Source organism: Emys orbicularis, chromosome 5 (genome assembly GCF_028017835.1).
Source record: "Emys orbicularis isolate rEmyOrb1 chromosome 5, rEmyOrb1.hap1, whole genome shotgun sequence".
NCBI lineage: Eukaryota > Metazoa > Chordata > Testudines > Emydidae > Emys > Emys orbicularis.
The window spans coordinates 135,854,131-135,873,566 of NC_088687.1; the positions used below are offsets into that span (position 1 = coordinate 135,854,131).

Below are 19,436 nucleotides of genomic sequence, written 5' to 3' on the forward strand. Positions count from 1 at the left end.
AGCAGGGGGAGCGGAGGTTGGAGCATGCTGCAATACCCACTGAATGGGATTGTTTTCATTTACTTCAGCGGGCAGTGGATTGGATGGTATCTAAATAGAGAAGTTTCAGCTAGAACTTTGATTAAGTACATTCCTTACATGGTCTGGCCCCAGATGCATACTTACCCCAAGACATTAAATAAAAGTTCTGTAGGGTTTTAATTTACTCATCCAGGCAGCATGGCTTTCATAGTTATCAGTTGTCTTTTTTTAAGCCATTATAGAATCATAGAAATATAGGTCTGGAAAGGACACTGAGAAGTCATCCAGACCAGCCTCCCACTCTGAGGCAGAACCAAGTAAACCTAGACCATCCCTGACAGGTGTTTGTTCAACCTGTTGGTAAAACCATTCAATGATGGGGACTTCTCTCTCAGAAGCCTATTACAGAACATAATTACCCTTACAGTTACAAAGTTATTTTCCTAATATCTAAGCTAAATATCCCTCACTGAAGATTAAGACTATTACTTCTTTTGGACATGGACAACAATTGATTACGATCTTCTCTATAGCAGCCCTGAATATACCCGAAGACTTATCAGGTTCCCCCCCAGTCTTCTTTTCTCAAGACTAAACATTTCCCTTTTTTTAACCTTTCCTCATAGGTCAGGTTTTCTAAACCTTTTCTCATTTTGGTGGCTCTCTTCTGGATTTTCTCCAGTTGACCCGCATCTTTTCGCAAGTGTGGCGCTCAGAACTGGACACGGTGCTCCAGCTGAAGCCTCACCAGTGCAGAGTCGAGGTTCTTTTGAATTCTAAGGTTGTTACCAGAAGTGCTTTCAGCCCCTCCCAGCTTGGTGTTACCAGCAAATTGTATAAGTATATTTTCCACTCCATTATCCAACTCATTAATTAAAAAATTGAATGGTACCGGACTCAGGACTGACCCATGCAGAACCCCACTAGATATATCCTTCCAGTTTGACAGCAAACATAGATAACTACTCTTTGAATACAGTATTTCAAACACTTGTGCACCCACCTTATACTAATTTCATTTAGACCACGTTTCTCCAGTTTGCTGATGAGAATGTCATTCGGGACTGCGTCAAAAGCCTCATTAAAGTCAATATATATATCACATCTGTTGCTTTCCCCCATTCACTAGGCCACTAACCTGGTCAAAGAAGGGTTTAATTATGCCTTTAGTGACTTCACAGTAGTGGGTTAAGCTTTTTTGTATAAATGAAATCAGGGGCCTTTTGGAGCAAATTAAATGGGGTCCCCTGACATCACTAAATATCCTTTTCCATAAATGGCCAAGGGATGCAAGCAGATTGAAAGGTTCTGCCATGGAGAAGAGGCAGGAACAGGAAGCCCACTGCAATTTTATTCTCATGAAAGGCAGCTAAATCAGGAGAAGGCTTTACAGAAGGCAAACAGAGACTTCCTTCCCTCCTCCCCCTGCCCACACTAAAACAAGCCCTTATATATATAAATGAAATTCCATGTTCATTTTTTCAAAGGATGAGTGGTCCATTTTTTATGAACAAGGGGCATTTCATAAAATGTGCACTTATCTTAAATATAATGGAACATGCTGACATCTTAAACTTAACTAATGCTAATTAAATTCAACAGTGTGTCTAGTTGTTAGGTCGGAAAACTGAGTCAAATAGAGCATACTGTAGATTGAAGTTCTTCTCAGCATTTATCAGAAAGAAGTAACTGGACACTCTTTAAGACATGCACCTACTGTGTAACTCAAACACGCTCCACCATTTACTATGCAATGGTGGATCTTTTCCATCTCTGCAAAGTGTTTATTGACCCTTGTTTAAACTTCATTTTGCAAGGGGAAGCACCCTTCAAGGAAAATACCAAAGATCATGTTATGATGCTGTTGGGGGGAGGGGGTGCTACATCTTAGTTTGTTTACTCAAGGCCAGATTGTCCTAAGATCCAGCATGGGTGTGACATAGGTGAAGGACCTGCAGGCAAAGGCATACTTTAATGTGTAGACATCTAAAACAATTCCTCTCCCTCCTCTGCATTCATGTTTGCACCCTTCCAATGTTTATAGGTATTTATAACTGTGTGTGGCTCATCCTTTAATCATCACTTAAGAGAACTGTACATATTTTGTTCCTTTAATCATTTCTCAAAAATTATGTCTTCCAACCCTGCAATAATTTCTGATGGTGTTCTCTTAATACCCTCCAATTTGTTGATCCTCTCCAGATATTAAGAGTCTTAGAACTATATGCAATAGCTACAGTATTCTAGGCATGATCTCACAGGGTCTTACAGAGATGAACTATCCCACCTCCTTTCTCCATGATTCCTCCCTGTTTAAATCACGTTGGGGGAACTCCTTGACCTCTTAATGTCAATGGCAAAACTCCCAATGGCCAGGATTTTGATGAGTGAGGGCTGATTGGCTGGTTTTGTCATCATACCACACAGAGAGCTAATATTTAATTTGTTGTTCACTAACACCCCAAAGTGGCTTTTTTGGAATTCTTGTTTTCCAAGGGCCTTGCTCCAGGTGCATACATGGCTTGGACGGGGTTAACTATTCCATCTTCAGAAAGAGTGCCCTGAAAACACAACACAGCCAGGAATCAGGGACTGTGACAGACTTTTATTCAAAGTGATTGAAAATAGAATTCTCATGGGAAGGGAGGTTTGAAGGGATTGAGGCATTGGCCTCTGCAGATGTTTCTTCAGTGAAGAATAGTAGGGTTCGGTTTTTGTTCAGTCATGATCTGGCTCCTCCTAGAGCAAGTTACCCCCTAGCATAATTGAGCAAAACAGAGGAAAATGGGGGTGTCATCATATGACAATCTTTAATCAAAGATTAATCTTCGATTCTTGGAGACTCCAGGACAATCCTGGAGAGTTGGCAATCTTAGTACCATTTTAGATACCTGAAAACTGCTATCATGTTCCCTCTCAGTCTTCTCTTTTCCAAACTAAACAAACCCAATTCTTTCAGCCTTCCTTCACAGGTCATGTTCTCAAGACCTTTAATCATTCTTGTTGCTCTTCTCTGGACCCTCTCCAATTTCTCCACATCTTTCTTGAAATGCGGTGCCCAGAACTGGACACAATACTCCAGCTGAGGCTTAACCAGCGCAGAGTAGAGCGGAAGAATGACTTTACATCTGGCAGCATCCCTGGTGATTGCTCCCTCAATGAAAAATCGTACACAATTTGTGACTCAGACAGAAACATCATTTTGCCTCTGTCTAGGATTTTTCCTCTTTTCTCAAAGCGACTTCAATCCAGTAGACCTGAGGCAAATGGTACTAAAACCTCTTAGGGAATGGTTTTCCAACCAGTTATCCACCCACCTTATTAGCTCATTCTAGGTTATATTTCCCTGGTTTGTTTATGAGACGGTCATGCGAGACAGTATCAAAAGCATTACTAAAGTCCAAATATATCACATCTAGCACTTCCCCTCCATCCACAAGGCTTGTCAAAGAAAGCTATTGTGTTGGTTTGACATAATTTGTTCTTGACAAATCCATGCTGACTGTTACTTATCACCTTATTCTAGTTGTTTGCAAATTGATTGCTTAAATATTTGCTCCATTACCTTTCCAGGAACTGAAGTTAAGCTGACTGGTATGTACTTCCCTGGGCTGTCTTAATTTGCCTTTTTATAGACGGGCACTTCATTTGCTCTTTTCCAGTCCTCTGGAATCTCTCCCGTCTTCCATGACTTTTTGAAGATAAATCACTAATGGCTCAGACATATCCTCAGTCAGCTCCTTGAGTATTCTAGGATGTATTTCATCGGGCCCTAGTGACTAGAAAGCATCTAACTTGTCTAAGTAATTTTTAACTTGTTCTTTCCCTATTTTAACCTCTGATCCTACATCATTTTCACTGGCATTCACTATGTTTTACTTCCAATGACTACTAACCTTTTTGGTGAAAACTGAAACAAAAAAAAATAATTTAGCACTTCTGCCATTTCCACGTTTCCTTTTATTCCCCCCCCCCGCCCACCCATTGTGTAACAGGCCTATCCTGTCCTTGATCTTCCTCTTGCTTCTAATGTATTTGTAGAATATATTCTTGTTACCTTTTCAGTCTCTAGTTAGTTTAATCTCATTTTGTGCCTTGGCCTTTCTAATTTTGTCCCTACATACTTGTGTTATAGGTTTATATTCATCGTCTGTAATTTGACCTAGTTTCCACTTTTTGTAGGACTCTTTTTTTTGAGTTTCAGATCACTGAAGGTCTTCTGGTTAAGCAAAGGTGGTCTCTTGTTATATTTCCTATCTTTCCTACGCAGTGGGATAGTTTGCTTTTGTGCCCTTAATAATGTCTCTGATAAACTGCCAACACTCTTGAACTGTTTTTCCCCTGGGATTTGCTCCCCAGGGGATCCTACCTACCAACTCCCTGAGTTTGCTGAAGTCTGCTTTCTTGAAATCCATTATCTTTATTGTGCTGTTTTCCCTCCTACCATGCCTTAGAACAGTGTTTCCCAAACTTGGGACGCCACTTGTGTAGGGAAAGCCCCTGGCGGGCCGGGTCGGTTTGTTTACCTGCCCCATTTGCAGGTCCGGCCGATCGCGGCTCCCACTGGCCGCGGTTCGCTGCTCCAGGGCAATGGGAGCTGCTGGAAGCGGCGCGGGCCATGGGACTTACTGGCCCGCGCCTCTAAGGATGGAGATTCCACTTCTTCCCTAGGTAACCCATTCCAGTGCTTCACCACCCTCCTAGTGAAATAGTTTTTCCTAATATTCAAACTAGATCTCCCCCAATGCAACTTGAGACCATTGCTCTTTGTTCTTTCATCTGCCACCACTGAGAACAGCCTATCTCCATTCTCTTTGGAACCCCACTTCAGGTAGTTGAAGGCTGCTATCAAATCCCCCCTCACTCTTCTCTTTTGCAGACTAAATAAGTCCAGTTCCCTCAGCCCCCTGATAATTTTCGTTGCCCTCCGCTGGACTCTCTCCAATTTGTCCACATCCTTTCTGTAGCAGGGGCCCCAAAACTGGATGCAATACTCCAGATGTGGCCTCACCAGTGCCGAAAATGAGATCGGTGTTACCAACACTTTAAGTTTATATGCTGGCCTAATCTCATGTCCAGTTCTAGGTCAGCAAGACAGTTATATGGAGGAAGTAATTAGGGGGAAATGGTTTGGCTGTAATATTATCACAGTCTAGGACAGTTAAATAACCACATCTAGACCAGCTGCACAGAGATATGGTACTTTCACTCTGAATGCTGAAACATTAAGACTACCTTCCTTATAATGCAACATGAAAAATAGAAAGCCAGCTATTTAGAATGGAGATACTGTTTTATTTTTCATAAATCTAAAGTGCCATGAGTTTAAACCATACGGAGTGATACATGTAACCAGAAAAAAAAAAACATGGAAAAAAAACCCTTCAACTCTGCTTCTCCCAAGAATGACATTAAAAAGCTAAGCAGCACTTACTCTTATTTAAAATGTCATCTCTGTTCAGTGTAACTGTTAGATACTTAATGCAGATAAATGAGCTAAGTGGACTCTATGAAGACAAAACTTCCCCTTTTACATCCACTCTAAAAGCTTTCAAAATCCCTCTGTCAAGAACAATTTGACTGCATATCAATTGCATTCCCCTACTACTGCAGAACTTACAAGGGGGGGGGAAGTAAATATAACAGTGAAATGAGACACTGTCAATCTAATGGGGTAAAACACTGGGATTGTACATAAACCTTACTTTGCTCATTAAAGTTCTCATGCAATTAAAACTACAGCCAATATGTTTCAGAATGCTACCAAACTGTTGTGTTTTCAATAATTTAGTTTCTGGTGTTTCTCTGTTGACCTCATGATGAATTTGGCCCTAGGACTTTTAAGAGAATGCCCAAGCTTTTCTTGCCTTGGCTTGTTTTATAAAATGGACCATCTGAAAAAGGGCATGTGTCCATAATGTTAAGTCTGTAGTAAATATCTAGGAACAAACAGATGACTCAGAGACTTGCCTCTATATCTGCAAAACATTGTCTCAGGTTTCATGATCCAATTCCTTTTGAAGAGAATTGGAATTATATGGATAAACCTGCCCATTACTTTCAAGACGGAAGGTTAGGAGAGGCCTTAATTCTGAACTTCTTGGTTTTCATAGAATCATAGAATCTCAGGCCTGGTCTACACTAACCCCCAAATTCGAACTAAGGTACGCAACTTCAGCTACGTGAATAACGTAGCTGAAGTCGACATACCTTAGTTCGAACTTACCGCGGTTCAGACGCGGTCCACACGCGGCAGGCAGGCTCCCCGTCGACTCCGCGGTACTCCTCTCGCCGAGCTGGAGTACCGCAGTCGACGGCGAGCGCTTCCAGGATCGATTTATCGCATCCAGACCAGACGCGATAAATCGAACCCGGAACTTCGATTGCCAGCCGTCGAACTACCGCGATAGTGTAGACCTGGCCTCAGGGTTGGAAGGGACCTCAGAAGGTCATCTAGTCCAACCCCCTGGTTCAAAGCAGAACCAAGCCCCAACTAAATCTAATCCTTTGTTGATGTCCTGTTAGAAATTAAAGATACTTAATCTTTCTAGCAGATGGAAAATAATATAAAACACATAATTTAGCCTGGCATTCTCTAAAGGAACAGTTCTGGTCTCATACATGAATACACACTTACCAACACTCTAAAATTAGCATAATTGACTCATCTTCCATATAAATCCATATCAGTTACCATTTTGATCCCCCAGGCAAGAAGAACCATTACCTAATAGCTTGCAAAGCTTTAAGTCATACTTAAACTCCATGTATTAGTGAAATGATTAGTATTTGTCTCATATCACTTTCATTTCAGCCCTATCCTAGAAGACTTCATATTCTTTCTGACCAACAGCAAAAATGCTGGGTATTTTCAAAGGACAACTAGGCACCTTAGCTCTCACTCACAGAATTTCCTCAAAAATAAAGGAAAATTTCTAAATCTGGAAGGAAAACTTGGGGTCCAATTCAGAACTTATTCATGCTTGTCGTCAGTCAGGAATAACTCTATTAAAGACAATGGAGTTATACAGATGTAAAACCAGGAAAGAAGGATCAGAATGGACTCTAAATAATTTATGACATCCACAGCATGAATCACCACCATTAGGATATGTCTGTCTATAGCAAAAATCAGCTGCAGGAGTCAATTTTTAAGGATTGTGAACTAGCCATTTTAAGTTAAAGGAAAAACAAAATATTCCTTGCCTCAGAGTTATGCCTGAGTAACTTTTCCATACACAGAGGTGGCACCTCCTGAACAAACTTGAAGCACGCTGGCTGAGTAATGTAGAGAAACTTTTACTACTGCTACCTACATTGCTTTATCTGTTCTGTGGACAAAGGTGGTAATCTTCCAGGGCTGTCAATCTGGCACTCTTTATGACAAATAAATTCTTGAAAGAAAATCCACAGGGTCCTATTAACCAAGAGCAGGAAATATTGCATTGTTAAAACAAACAAAACACTAAGAAAAAAAAACAAACATTTTTAAGTTTTAACAGGGTAGTAAACATCTATGATTTCTGCCCCCAAACAAATTGAGCTTAATGAAAGGCAAAATGTGTTCCCTTGCCAAGACTTTACATGATAAATTTTATCCTAGAGTGATATTTCACAGCTGTATTATAAACCCCTAAACAGCAAGAACTCATAATGGAAGTGCTGAATTTAGCTGCAGGTATACTGGTAACAGAGTCAATGATGTCTTTTTAAAATTATACCTTGACGTCTATTTGCCAGAATTTGGCATACAACTTAATACACAAAACCATCGCTGAAATCTGGCATCATAATGGGTTTGATGGACACTTTACAACATAAACCATGACATTGCTTTGAAGTGAGATTTTACCTTGTATCCCTGCTTCTGTTTTCATATATTGCACAACACAGGATATGTAGGACAGATAAGATGGTATTACAGCAGTCAAAGTCATAGGCGGTATCAGGGCCTATGAATTTCACTACTATGTTCCTGTCTTATCTACATCATGGTCCAGTTTTTGTGGGATAAGGACCATACAGAATAATTCCCTGGAGTCTTGATAGTGCACTTATGAAAATGTTAAAAATAAAATACAAATATTGCACAACTAAATGTTTGGGAATCCTCATTTTTAACACTACAGGGAAGTATAGTCTAGATGCTATTACTATAATGTGGGTGCACAACTGTTGAAAGACAACAAGGAGTCCAGTGGCACCTTAAAGACTAACAGATTTATTTGGGCATAAGCTTTCATGGGTAAAAAAACACTCCTTCGGTGCACACCATGCATCTGAAGAAGTGTTTTTTACCCACGAAAGCTTATGCCCAAATAAATCTGTTAGTCTTTAAGGTGCCACCGGACTCCTTGTTGTTTTTGCAGATACAGACTAACATGGCTACCCCCTGATACTTGTACTCAAAGAGTAATTATCAATGATTCACTGTCAAAGTGGGAGGGAATATCTAGTGGGGTTCCACAGGGGTCGGTCTTGGGTCTGAGGTAGCTTCATTAATTACTTGGATAATTGAGTGGAGAGTATTCTTATAAAATTTGTCGATAACACCACGCTGGGAATGGTTGCAAGCCCTGCATTCAAAACAACCCTGACAAATTAGAGAATTGGTCTGAAATCAACAAGAAGAAATTCAATAAGGACAAAAAAGTACTACACTGAGGAAGAAAAAACAACAAATACACAACCCAAAAAGGGGAATAACTGGCTAGGTAGTAGTACTGCTGAAAAGAATCTGGGGTTGTAGTGAATCACAAATTGAATATGAGAGTGGCAAATGTGGGTGAAGAATAATCTTTTACTGGACCAACTTCTTTTGGTCAAAGAGACATGCTTTCAGGCTACACAGAGCTTTGTGTGAAGAAGAGTTCTGTGTAGCTCGAAAGTTTGTCTCTTTCACCAACATAGGGTGGTCCAGTAAAAGATATTCCCTCACCAGCCTTCTCTCTCTAAAATCCTGGAAACATCATGGTGACAACACCCCAAACAAAAATGGAATATGAGTCAACAATGTGATGCACTTGCAAAAAAGGCTTGGGTTGTTTTAACAGATGTGTCATATGGAAGACATGGGATGTAACTGTCCCACTCTGTTCAGCGCTCAGTACTGTATCTAATTCTGAGAACCACACTTTAGGAAAGATGTGAATAAATTCAAGAGAGTCCAAAAGAAACAAACAAAAAATGATAAGAGATTTGGAATACCTGATTTTATGTGGAAAAAACTAGGCATATTTAATCTTGAGAAAAGAAGACTCAAGGGGGGGAGACCCGATAACAATCTTCAGGTATGTTAAGGGCTGTTATAAAGACGGCTGTGATCTTTTGTTGTCCATTCCCACTGAAGGTAGAAAAAGAACTAATGGGCTTGATCTGCAGCAAGAGAGATTTAGGTTAGATATTAGGAAAAACTTTCTAACTATAAGGATAGTTAAGTTCTGGAATATACTTGGTATGCCCAGCGTTAGAGAGGTTTTTAGTAACAGGTTGAACAAATACCCTCAGAGATGGTCTAGGATTACTTGGTCCTGCCTCAGTGCAGGGGGCTGCTCTTTATGACCTCTCGAGGTCCATTCCAAACATACATTTCTATGATACTATGGTTACCTGACTACATAATGAAAATAGCACATTTGTCTACAGATTAACTATACAGATATAAAACCAACATGGCTTTCATTATAGCTCCAGCATTAATTTACAGAATGGACCAGCTCCTGCCCTATGCTACACTTGTCCCTTGAGGGTGAAGAAGGGAAAACAGAATCACTGCTCGTCAAACCCACGGATGTGCTTGTGAAGCAACAGGGCAGGAATCATTCCTCATGCTCAAGAAGGAGCCAAGAAGTTATTTATTGTCCCCATCATCCAGCACAACCCAGTCTCAAAAATGACATTTCCTGCGGATTAGGGGCCATAGTAAAGGCCCCAGTTTGTTAGTGTGTATGCCGCATTCAGAAGCACACAGCAGCTGTAATGTGGCAAGAGGGTGATCCCCACATCCGTGACCTTGTCTGCACCATCCTGATACAGAACGTTATTATTGTCCTTATTTGTAAGACAGTGATACTCAGACCTCAGTGGTTCAGGAGCCAAAAGAGCCACAGTCGTGTGAATTCATTGTTTCATTAAATCTATAGTACTATAGTAAATTGTATGACAGTGGAAATATTTAGTGTATTATAAAAAATTTTCCACAGCAAAATGACTGACCAAGTTTATTATTTTATTTTATCAACTATAATTAGTTAATAACACAATAAAAGCATCCTGATTGGTTAATAATTAAATCACAGTGTTTAATAGGTGCTGCAAAGTGCTGCAGGAGGCACATTAAAGCCACTCGTGAGCCTCAGCCTTAGTATTACTGGCCTAGGAACCCTTGTCATGGTACAGGAACCCATTGTGCTGGGGGCTGTTCAAACACAGAACAAAAAGATTTGCCCTGCCCCAAAGAGCTTATGATCTAAGAATAAGACAAGAGACCACAGATGAAAACAGACAGTTGGAGGAGTACAAGGAGATAGTGAGACAATATGTCCTAGGAAACACACTTTTGTCCCTCCAGACCCACGAACATGATACAGTTCTGCGGTGACCTAGAATCCTACTTTCGACGTCTCCGACTCAAAGAATATTTCCAACATACCTCTGAACAGCATACTAACCCACAGAATCCCCCCTACCAGCACTACAAAAAAAAAGGATTCTGAGTGGACTCCTCCGGACGGTCGAAACAACAGACTGGACTTCTACATAGATTGCTTCCGTCAAAGTGCAAAGGCTGAAATTGTGGAAAAGCAACATCACTTGCCCCATAACCTCAGCCATGCTGAACACAACGCCATCTACAGCCTCAGAAACAACTCTGACATCATAATCAAAAAGGCTGACAAAGGAGGTGCTGTCGTCATGATGAATAAATTGGAATATGACCAAGAGGCTGCTAGACAGCTCTCTAACACCACATTCTACAGGCCATTATCCTCTGATCCCACTGAGGATTACCTAAAGAAACTACACCATCTGCTAAAAAAACTCCCTGACAAAGCACAGGAACAAATCTGTACAGACACATGCCTAGAACCCCGACCAGGGGTATTCTATTTGCTACCCAAGATCCATAAACCTGGAAATCCTGGACGCCCCATCATCTCAGGCATTGGCACCCTAACATCAGGCTTGTCTGGTTATGTGGACTCTCTCCTCAGGCCCTACGCTACTAGCACTCCCAGCTATCTTCGAGACACCACTGACTTCCTGAGGAAACTACAATCCATCGGTGATCTTCCAGAAAACACCATCCTGGCCACTATGGACGTAGAAGCCCTCTACACCAATATTCCACACAAAGATGGACTACAAGCTATCAGGAACAGTATCCCCGATAATGTCACAGCTAACCTGGTGGCTGAACTTTGTGACTTTGTCCTCACCTCACTATTTCACATTTGGGGACAATATATACCTTCAAGTCAGCAGCACTGCTATGGGTACCCGCATGGCCCCACAGTATGCCAACGTTTTTATGGCTGACTTAGAACAACGCTTCCTTAGCTCTCGTCCCCTAACGCCCCTACTCTACTTGCACTACATTGATGACATCTTCATCATCTGGACCCATGGAAAAGAAGCCCTTGAGGAATTCCGCCATGATTTCAATAATTTCCATCCCACCATCAACCTCAGCCTAGATCAATCCACACAAGCGGTCCATTTCCTGGACACTACTGTGCTAATAAGCGATGGTCACATAAATACCACCCTATACCGGAAACCTACTGACCGCTACACTTACCTACATGCCTCCAGCTTCCATCCAGGACACACCACACGATCCATTGTCTACAGCCAAGCTCTAAGATATAACCGCATTTGCTCCAATCCCTCAGACAGAGACAAGCACCTACAAGATCTCTATCAAGCATTCTTAAAACTACAATACCCACCTGCTGAAGTGAAAAAAACAGATTGACAGAGCCAGACGAGTACCCAGAAGTCACCTCCTACAAGACAGGGCCAACAAAGAAAATAACAGAACACCACCTGCTGTCACCTTCAGCCCCCAACTAAAACCTCTCCAGCGCATCATCAAAGATCTACAACCTATCCTGAAAGATGATCCCTCACTCTCACAGATCTTGGGAGACAGACCTGTCCTCGCTTACAGACAACCCCCCAACCTAAAGCAAATACTCACCAGCAACCACACATCACTGAACAAAAACACTGACCCAGGAACCTATCCTTGTAACAAAGCCCGATGCCAACTCTGTCCACATATCTATTCAAGTGACATCATCATAGACCTAATCACATCAGCCATACCATCAGGGGCTCGTTCACCTGCACATCTACCAATGTGATATATGCCATCATGTGCCAGCAGTGCCCCTCTGCCATGTACATTGGCCAAACCGGACAGTCTCTACGCAAAAGAATTAATGGACACAAATCTGACATCAGGAATCATAATACTCAAAAACCAGTGGGAGAATACTTTAACCTGTCTGGTCATTCAATGACAGACCTGCGGATGGCTATTTTACAACAGAAAAACTTCAAAAACAGACTCCAACGAGAGACTGCTGAACTGGAATTGATATGCAAACTAGATACAATCAATTTAGGATTGAATAAGGACTGGGAATGGCTGAGCCATTACAAACATGGAATCTATCTCCGTATGTAAGTATTCTCACACTTCTTATCAAACTGTCTGTACTGGGCTATCTTGATTATCACTTCAAAAGTTTTTTTTCTCTTACTTAATTGGCCTCTCAGAGTTGGTAAGACAACTCCCACCTGTTCATGCTCTCTGTATGTGTATATATATATCCCCTCAATGTATGTTCCATTCTATATGCAGCCGAAGAAGTGGGCTGTAGCCCACGAAAGCCTATGCTCTAATAAATTTGTTAGTCTCTAAGGTGCCACAAGTACTCCTGTTCTTTTTGCGGATACAGACTAACTCTGAAACCTGACACTTATCCTAGCACTCCTGCACCTTCCCAGCAGTATGGTCAGCAGATAGTTCGGTTACATTAAGCAGGCTGATATTTGAATACTTTTAAGACATTTCCTTAGAGTCAAAGGTCAGGGGTGACAGACACTGGCGAGCCATTGTTGGGAAGCCAGCACTGCTACAAACCTTGTTGTAATTGTTCTGGGATGATGTCTGCCCTGGAACCTCTCGGATGTGCACAAACAAGTTGCTCACCCTCGGAGGGCCACCTGCGGTTAAAAAGCAAAGAGCAGGTGGAGCCATATGCCCTGTGCCCCTGCCATGTCCAGAGCACATTCATTGTGTTTAATATTTTGATGGCTGGAATAGCCACATGATGTTCACATCTCATATTTAGTAAGGAACCCCAAACTGGAAGCCTTCTGCATCATGGGCAAAATAGACTTACAATAGTAACTTAACTTACAGTAGTGATGCTTCTGGGGCATAATTGCAATGCAAAACACAAACTTTTTCAAACATTTCCTTTCATTCAATAAACATGACACAGTTCAAGAGCCAAACCAAACCACTGGCTTAATGTACTGGGTGAAGAACCTTAATTGCTTTAAATTTTAACAAATAAAATCAAGTTTTTTGACACTGCAGTTCTTTACCAAGTTTACTACTGCTTGCTTTCAAGCAAGGCCTCTCTAGTCAATAATACACATGCTGAATCAATAACTTACTACATCTCACTGCATCTTTTGCAGAGCTGCCATTCAACAGCCGGGGGAAAAATGATACCAGAGTTTCCTAATGAACTCTGCCCGGACCAAGCTGTGTCTCATTTTTATTGCCTTTCACACCTAATCCTCACAATCTGCACATTCAACATTACAATGGATCCTTACTGGACCTCCCAGAAATGTATATGAAATAGACTCTAGCTCAGCAGTTCTGACAGTTAAATCTCTCTCAACAAGAAAACCATGTCAGGAACAACCTCAAGTGCAGCATATCTGCACCAGCTAAACAACATTATGGAGGTTCAGAGACAGTTGAGCCCAGAGCACTACATTAGTATTTCTTTGTTTGCAGATACTGAATACATGGAAGTTATTCATATGTCTTTCAGTATTTGGAGATTCTATATTGTCAGGTATTTTAGGATTCTATAACCAGGAATTCTCACATTTGCCTTTAGTGCCTGTTTATCTCCATACAAACACAAGACTTGCCTTACAGTAATAATGAATTTTAGACTCATTATTTAAGCTTGTTTGACAAAATTGGGATGAAATATATATAAAAATAAATAGTTTACCACGTTCACTCTTTTTTAAAGGATAATAGAGTTTATTTTTTACCATGATCTGTTTTATTATGAACAAATGAAAGTCAGTCATGGAAACTTCTCCATTGAAAAGTAGCCAGTGCAGTTAGATATTTGAAGACTATGCATGATAGCCGCTCACCTTTTACTTCATCCAAACAAATTTCTATGGCTTTCATTAATATTTCAAAGTTACAAGTTATATTTCTGGCTACAATGCCTTTGAAGTTATCAGCCTTTCAGACGTCAAAACACACAAATAGACTCACTTCAAGTCTGTCTTCTCATCAAATGCTGTTTCCTTTGTTCTTTTATTTTTCTAACGGCCTGACTCCTGTGAGTAGCCCCATTGACTTCACATGAATAAAGCCTGAAGGATTAAGCCCAAAAACTAGTGTGTGTGTAATCTATATCACACACACATCCTATTCACCATTTTTAAGGATGCAGCAATGTAAAACAAAGAAGCAGAATAATGCATGTGTTTTTGAACATATACAGTACAATGTATTTCACAGGGGAAGAGGAAAGCAGTCATGCCACTGTTCTAAACTGAGGGGCTTGTGTAGCTTCCAAGCCACAATGCATCCTTGATGCCACCAGGAGAGCTCTATGGCTCTGGAGGTTACACCATCTTCTTAGCTGGAGTAGGAGCACTGTTGTCTGGTGGAAAGGTTTCTTCTCTTTCCCCCCATGTAGTGTCCATACCCAGCCATGTTATTCAGGCTGGGGAAATGATTTTGCTCTTGTGCCTGTGCTGCAGAATCAAATTCAACCCTGATGTAACTTAAGTGAAGTCATTTTAAATTTAGAACATGCATTACATTGTTTGGAGCACAGGCATTGTGATATTCTGTTCGACCCAAGATCCACCTAGTCCCGTACCTTGTCTCTAATAGTGGTCAGTAATGGTTGCTTCATAAAAAAGTTAAAAAGAAAACAAAAACAAAAACAATTGGGATACTTGAAATTGGCTGATATTGGCCACTGGCAGAAACAGGGATACTGGACTACATGGACCACTGATGATCTGATCCAATTTTGCTGTTCTTATATTCCTGGCCACCAGACAGACAGATGCAAACTTTTTTTCAAAAGGCCATGTCTTTAGCAATAAAACTGTCTCTCAACTAAATAAAGCACTAGAGAAAATACTGTAGGAAGGTAACGATTCTCTGGAGGTCATCTCCATCTCTAATTTCCATGATTCACTATTACTGCATTGCAGTGCCAGCACTGGGTGTATCCTGAAGTGGGAGTTGAAACAGCCTACATCTTCTGATTCAGAACCTTAAGAACAAGCTGCTATTTGAATGAGAAGTAAAGCAACATTAGTAGGTTTAAAAAAAACAACACCCTAATTTAAACCGAATTATATATTTTTCAAGTAAAGTTGCTAATTCTTTTTTCTTTTCACAGTTCCGACAGGCTAGTTCTACACCTCCAGCTGTGTACCAGTGTGCAACCTCAATGTTATCTGATTTTCCATTCCTCTACCACTTTCAAAAACAGGGAAGAATTTTAGGCAAGAAAGGAAACAGTCCAAATGATCTTTTTCTGTTGTCAAATAAATATTTTCTGGAAAGGAAGCACACACAAGTCTTCTACTGAAGTACAAGAGTTATTTGCAGAAAGACTGGAATTACTGCTTTATCTCTCCATATTTTACAGAATTAACCTTGTCAGCAATGGGAGGAAACAAGCTACTTTCAGTGAACCACACAGAATTTCAAACACCTGCACATTACTACAAAAGCTGCAATATCATCATGTAGCATATTTCAAATAATGAACATGCATATGTTCTAACTAACCTCATTGAAGTGACAGATTAGCTATGGTCATCTTAGTCATTAGGAAAAGCCTTCATGTAGCTTCAAAAAAAAAAGTCTGTTAGACAGTGAACTATATATGTCCTGATTTACACTTCTTGTGGCTCCAGCAAAGTCATTGGACTTGCAAGAGATATACTGATAAAACCTGTAACTTCACATCAATGGCTCTAGTGGCAATTCTCAGGATCTCCCAACCTTTCATTTAGAGGAGCACAGTTCTCTCTAATTTCTTAGCTATCAGGATAGCCATCCTGAAATAATAAAATCAGTGCCATTCTTTGGTGAGACAGGCAGATTGTACATCAAGTTGCCATCTTACTCTTTTAACACAGGTTGGGGTTTTGTTGTTTTTGCTTTAACGTGTTATATTTTAATATTTTTGTGTGTTAACTGTTTTAAATACACACACACTTTACATTACATACCAACTTTCTTCTGAACATATAAAAGTTCTTTACAAACATTAATTACTTAAGCCTAATAAAAACACCCATATTAGACTGAAGAGATTATTATTTGTATTTTACTGTTGGAAAAACAGACTCCGTGAGGTTCACTGTTTATCTAAGGCAGGATTTCTCAACCTGTGGGTCATGACCCAAACTTAGGTCTCCAGAATGTTTCCAAGTGTTGTACGGTGACATCAGATGCATGGGACTGGCTGGACTTGGCTCCCTGCTCTGACTGCTGTGACCTCCGATGTCACAGCACCACTCAGGTTTGATTCAGCCGCCCCTCCATCATGATGACAGGGGGCCAATCAGTCCAAATTTGAGTGAACGATGCTGCAATCCCATGTGCCAGGTTGCAATGCCACTCACAAATTTGGCCCAGCTGCGCCTGCCTCCCGCAACTTCTGTTTTTCTTTTAAGTTAGACGACCCTTTAACTCTGTTGCTGAAGTCAGAGAAATCCATAAAGCAGTAATCTATTTCACAGTTTGCTCCATCACATAAAATAGTAAAGTGGGTTGTTTTAAATAGTCCGTTACTTAAAAAAACCCTCACCAGGCAAATTATGTTCTACTGAATCTCCTGTGCAGAGTTAGGATTGTCAACATCCAGATTAACAAAAACTAAACAAAGTTCCCCCATGTTTATATCATTCCTCTGGCCCCCTTTTTCAAAGCTCCACCTCTTCTCCTGAGTTATGTTCAAGCTACATTCTGACCTCTGATATATTCTTGGCAGTTCTCTATTACTTGACAGCTGGCTCCCCTCCTCTTCTCTTATCTCCACCATCCCCTCTTCAGATTCTATGTCCATCTCTTGCCCTGTTGCTCTGTTCTTACCCCCACGCCACATACTTTTTTGAGATTCCCGTCTCCTTTTCTGCAGTCAGCAGTTCCATGAATAAATCAGGATTTCCTGCACAGAGACCCTGTGTGCTGAAACTAGGCACTCAAGTCTGTATCAGTCAGGCTGGAAGCTAGACAAAAATGTGTGTTTAGCAGTCCCATAAATAACCACCTTTCCATTCAATGTAATAGAGTTGTGTTTCTTCTCTGCTGCAAGAACGCAGTCGCCTCACACTGTTGCCTTTAGATGATTACTACCCAGGTTACTGTCGCACTGCCAGTGCGCTCCCTTCTGTGTCATCTGATCACGGTGCATTCATTACTTCTGCTTCACACTTAAATTAGATAGGGTGAGCAGAGCTCCAGCTTGGAGTAACAACTGAGGGAAGGGTTCCATTAACAGTATCAGGAAGGTATCAGAGGGGTAGCCGTGTTAGTCTGAATCTGTAAAAAGCAACAGAGGGTCCTGTGGCACCTTTAAGACTAACAGAAGTATTGGGAGCATAAGCTTTCGTGGGTAAGAACCTCACTTCTTCAGATGCAAGTAATGGAAATCTCCAGAGGCAGGTATAAATCAGTGTGGAGATAACGAGGTTAGTTCAATCAGGGAGGGTGAGGTGCTCTGCTAGCAGTAGAGGTGTGAACACCAAGGGAGGAGAAACTGCTTCTGTAGTTGGATAGCCATTCACAGTCTTTGTTTAATCCTGATCTGATGGTGTCAAATTTGCAAATGAACTGGAGCTCAGCAGTTTCTCTTTGGAGTCTGGTCCTGAAGTTTTTTTGCTGTAAGATGGCTACCTTAACATCTGCTATTGTGTGGCCAGGGAGGTTAAAGTGTTCTCCTACAGGTTTTTGTATATTGCCATTCCTGATATCTGACTTGTGTCCATTTATCCTCTTGCGTAGTGACTGTCCAGTTTGGCCAATGTACATAGCAGAGGGGCATTGCTGGCACATGATGGCATATATAACATTGGTGGACGTGCAGGTGAATGAGCCGGTGATGTTGTAGCTGATCTGGTTAGGTCCTGTGATAGTGCTGCTGGTGTAGATATGTGGGCAGAGTTGGCATCGAGGTTTGTTGCATGGGTTGGTTCCTGAGTTAGAGTTGTTATGGTGCGGTGCGTGGTTGCTGGTGAGAATATGCTTAAGGTTGGCAGGTTGTCTGTGGGCGAGGACAGGCCTGCCTCCCAAGGTCTGTGAAAGTGAGGGGTCATTGTCCAGGATGGGTTGTAGATCACTGATGATGCGTTGGAGAGGTTTAAGCTGAGGGCTGTAGGTGATGGCCAGTGGAGTTCTGTTGGTTTCTTTTTTGGGCCTGTCTTGTAGCAGGAGGCTTCTGGGTACACGTCTGGCTCTGTTGATTTGTTCCTTTATTTCCTTGTGTGGGTATCGTAGTTTTGAGAATGCTTGGTGAAGATCTTGTAGGTGTTGGTCTCTGTCTGAGGGGTTGGAGCAGATGCGGTTGTACCTCAGTGCTTGGCTGTAAACGATGGATCGTGTGGTGTGTCCGGGGTGGAAGCTGGAGGCATGAAGGTAGGCATAGCGGTCGGTGGGTTTTCGGTATAGGGTGGTGTTAACGTGGCCATTGCTTATTTGTACTGTGGTGTCCAGGAAGTGGACCTCCCGTGTAGATTGGTCCAGGCTGAGGTTGATGGTGGGGTGGAAGCTGTTGAAATCATGGTGGAATTCTTCCAGGGTCTCCTTCCCATGGGTCCAGATGATGAAGATGTCATCAATGTAGCGTAGGTAGAGAAGGGGCGTGAGTGGACGAGAGCTGAGGAAGCGTTGTTCCAGGTCAGCCATAAAGATGTTGGCATATTGTGGGGCCATGCGGGTGCCCATAGCGGTGCCACTGGTCTGGAGGTATATATTGTCACCAAATTTGAAATAATTGTGCGTGAGGATAAAGTCGCAGAGCTCGGCAATAAGTTGTGCTGTGTCATCATCAGGGATACTGTTCCTGACAGCTTGTATTCCATCTGTGTGTGGGATGTTTGTG

The 19,436-nt window shown here is 41.5% G+C and overlaps 1 protein-coding gene across 6 annotated transcripts in view; it reads right to left on the minus strand.

Moving 5' to 3' along the window:
• Positions 1–19,436, minus strand: part of CTNNA2 (catenin alpha 2) — a 658,570-nt gene that overhangs the window by 346,223 nt on the left and 292,911 nt on the right. Inside the window, exon 9 of one of the 6 annotated variants that reach the window (XM_065405682.1) lies at positions 10,635–10,643. The exons of the other annotated variants lie outside the window; for them this stretch is intronic. Within the exon in view, the coding sequence (XP_065261754.1) occupies positions 10,635–10,643 (9 nt within the window). The remainder of the gene's footprint in view (positions 1–10,634; positions 10,644–19,436) is intronic. 6 annotated transcript variants of the gene reach the window in all.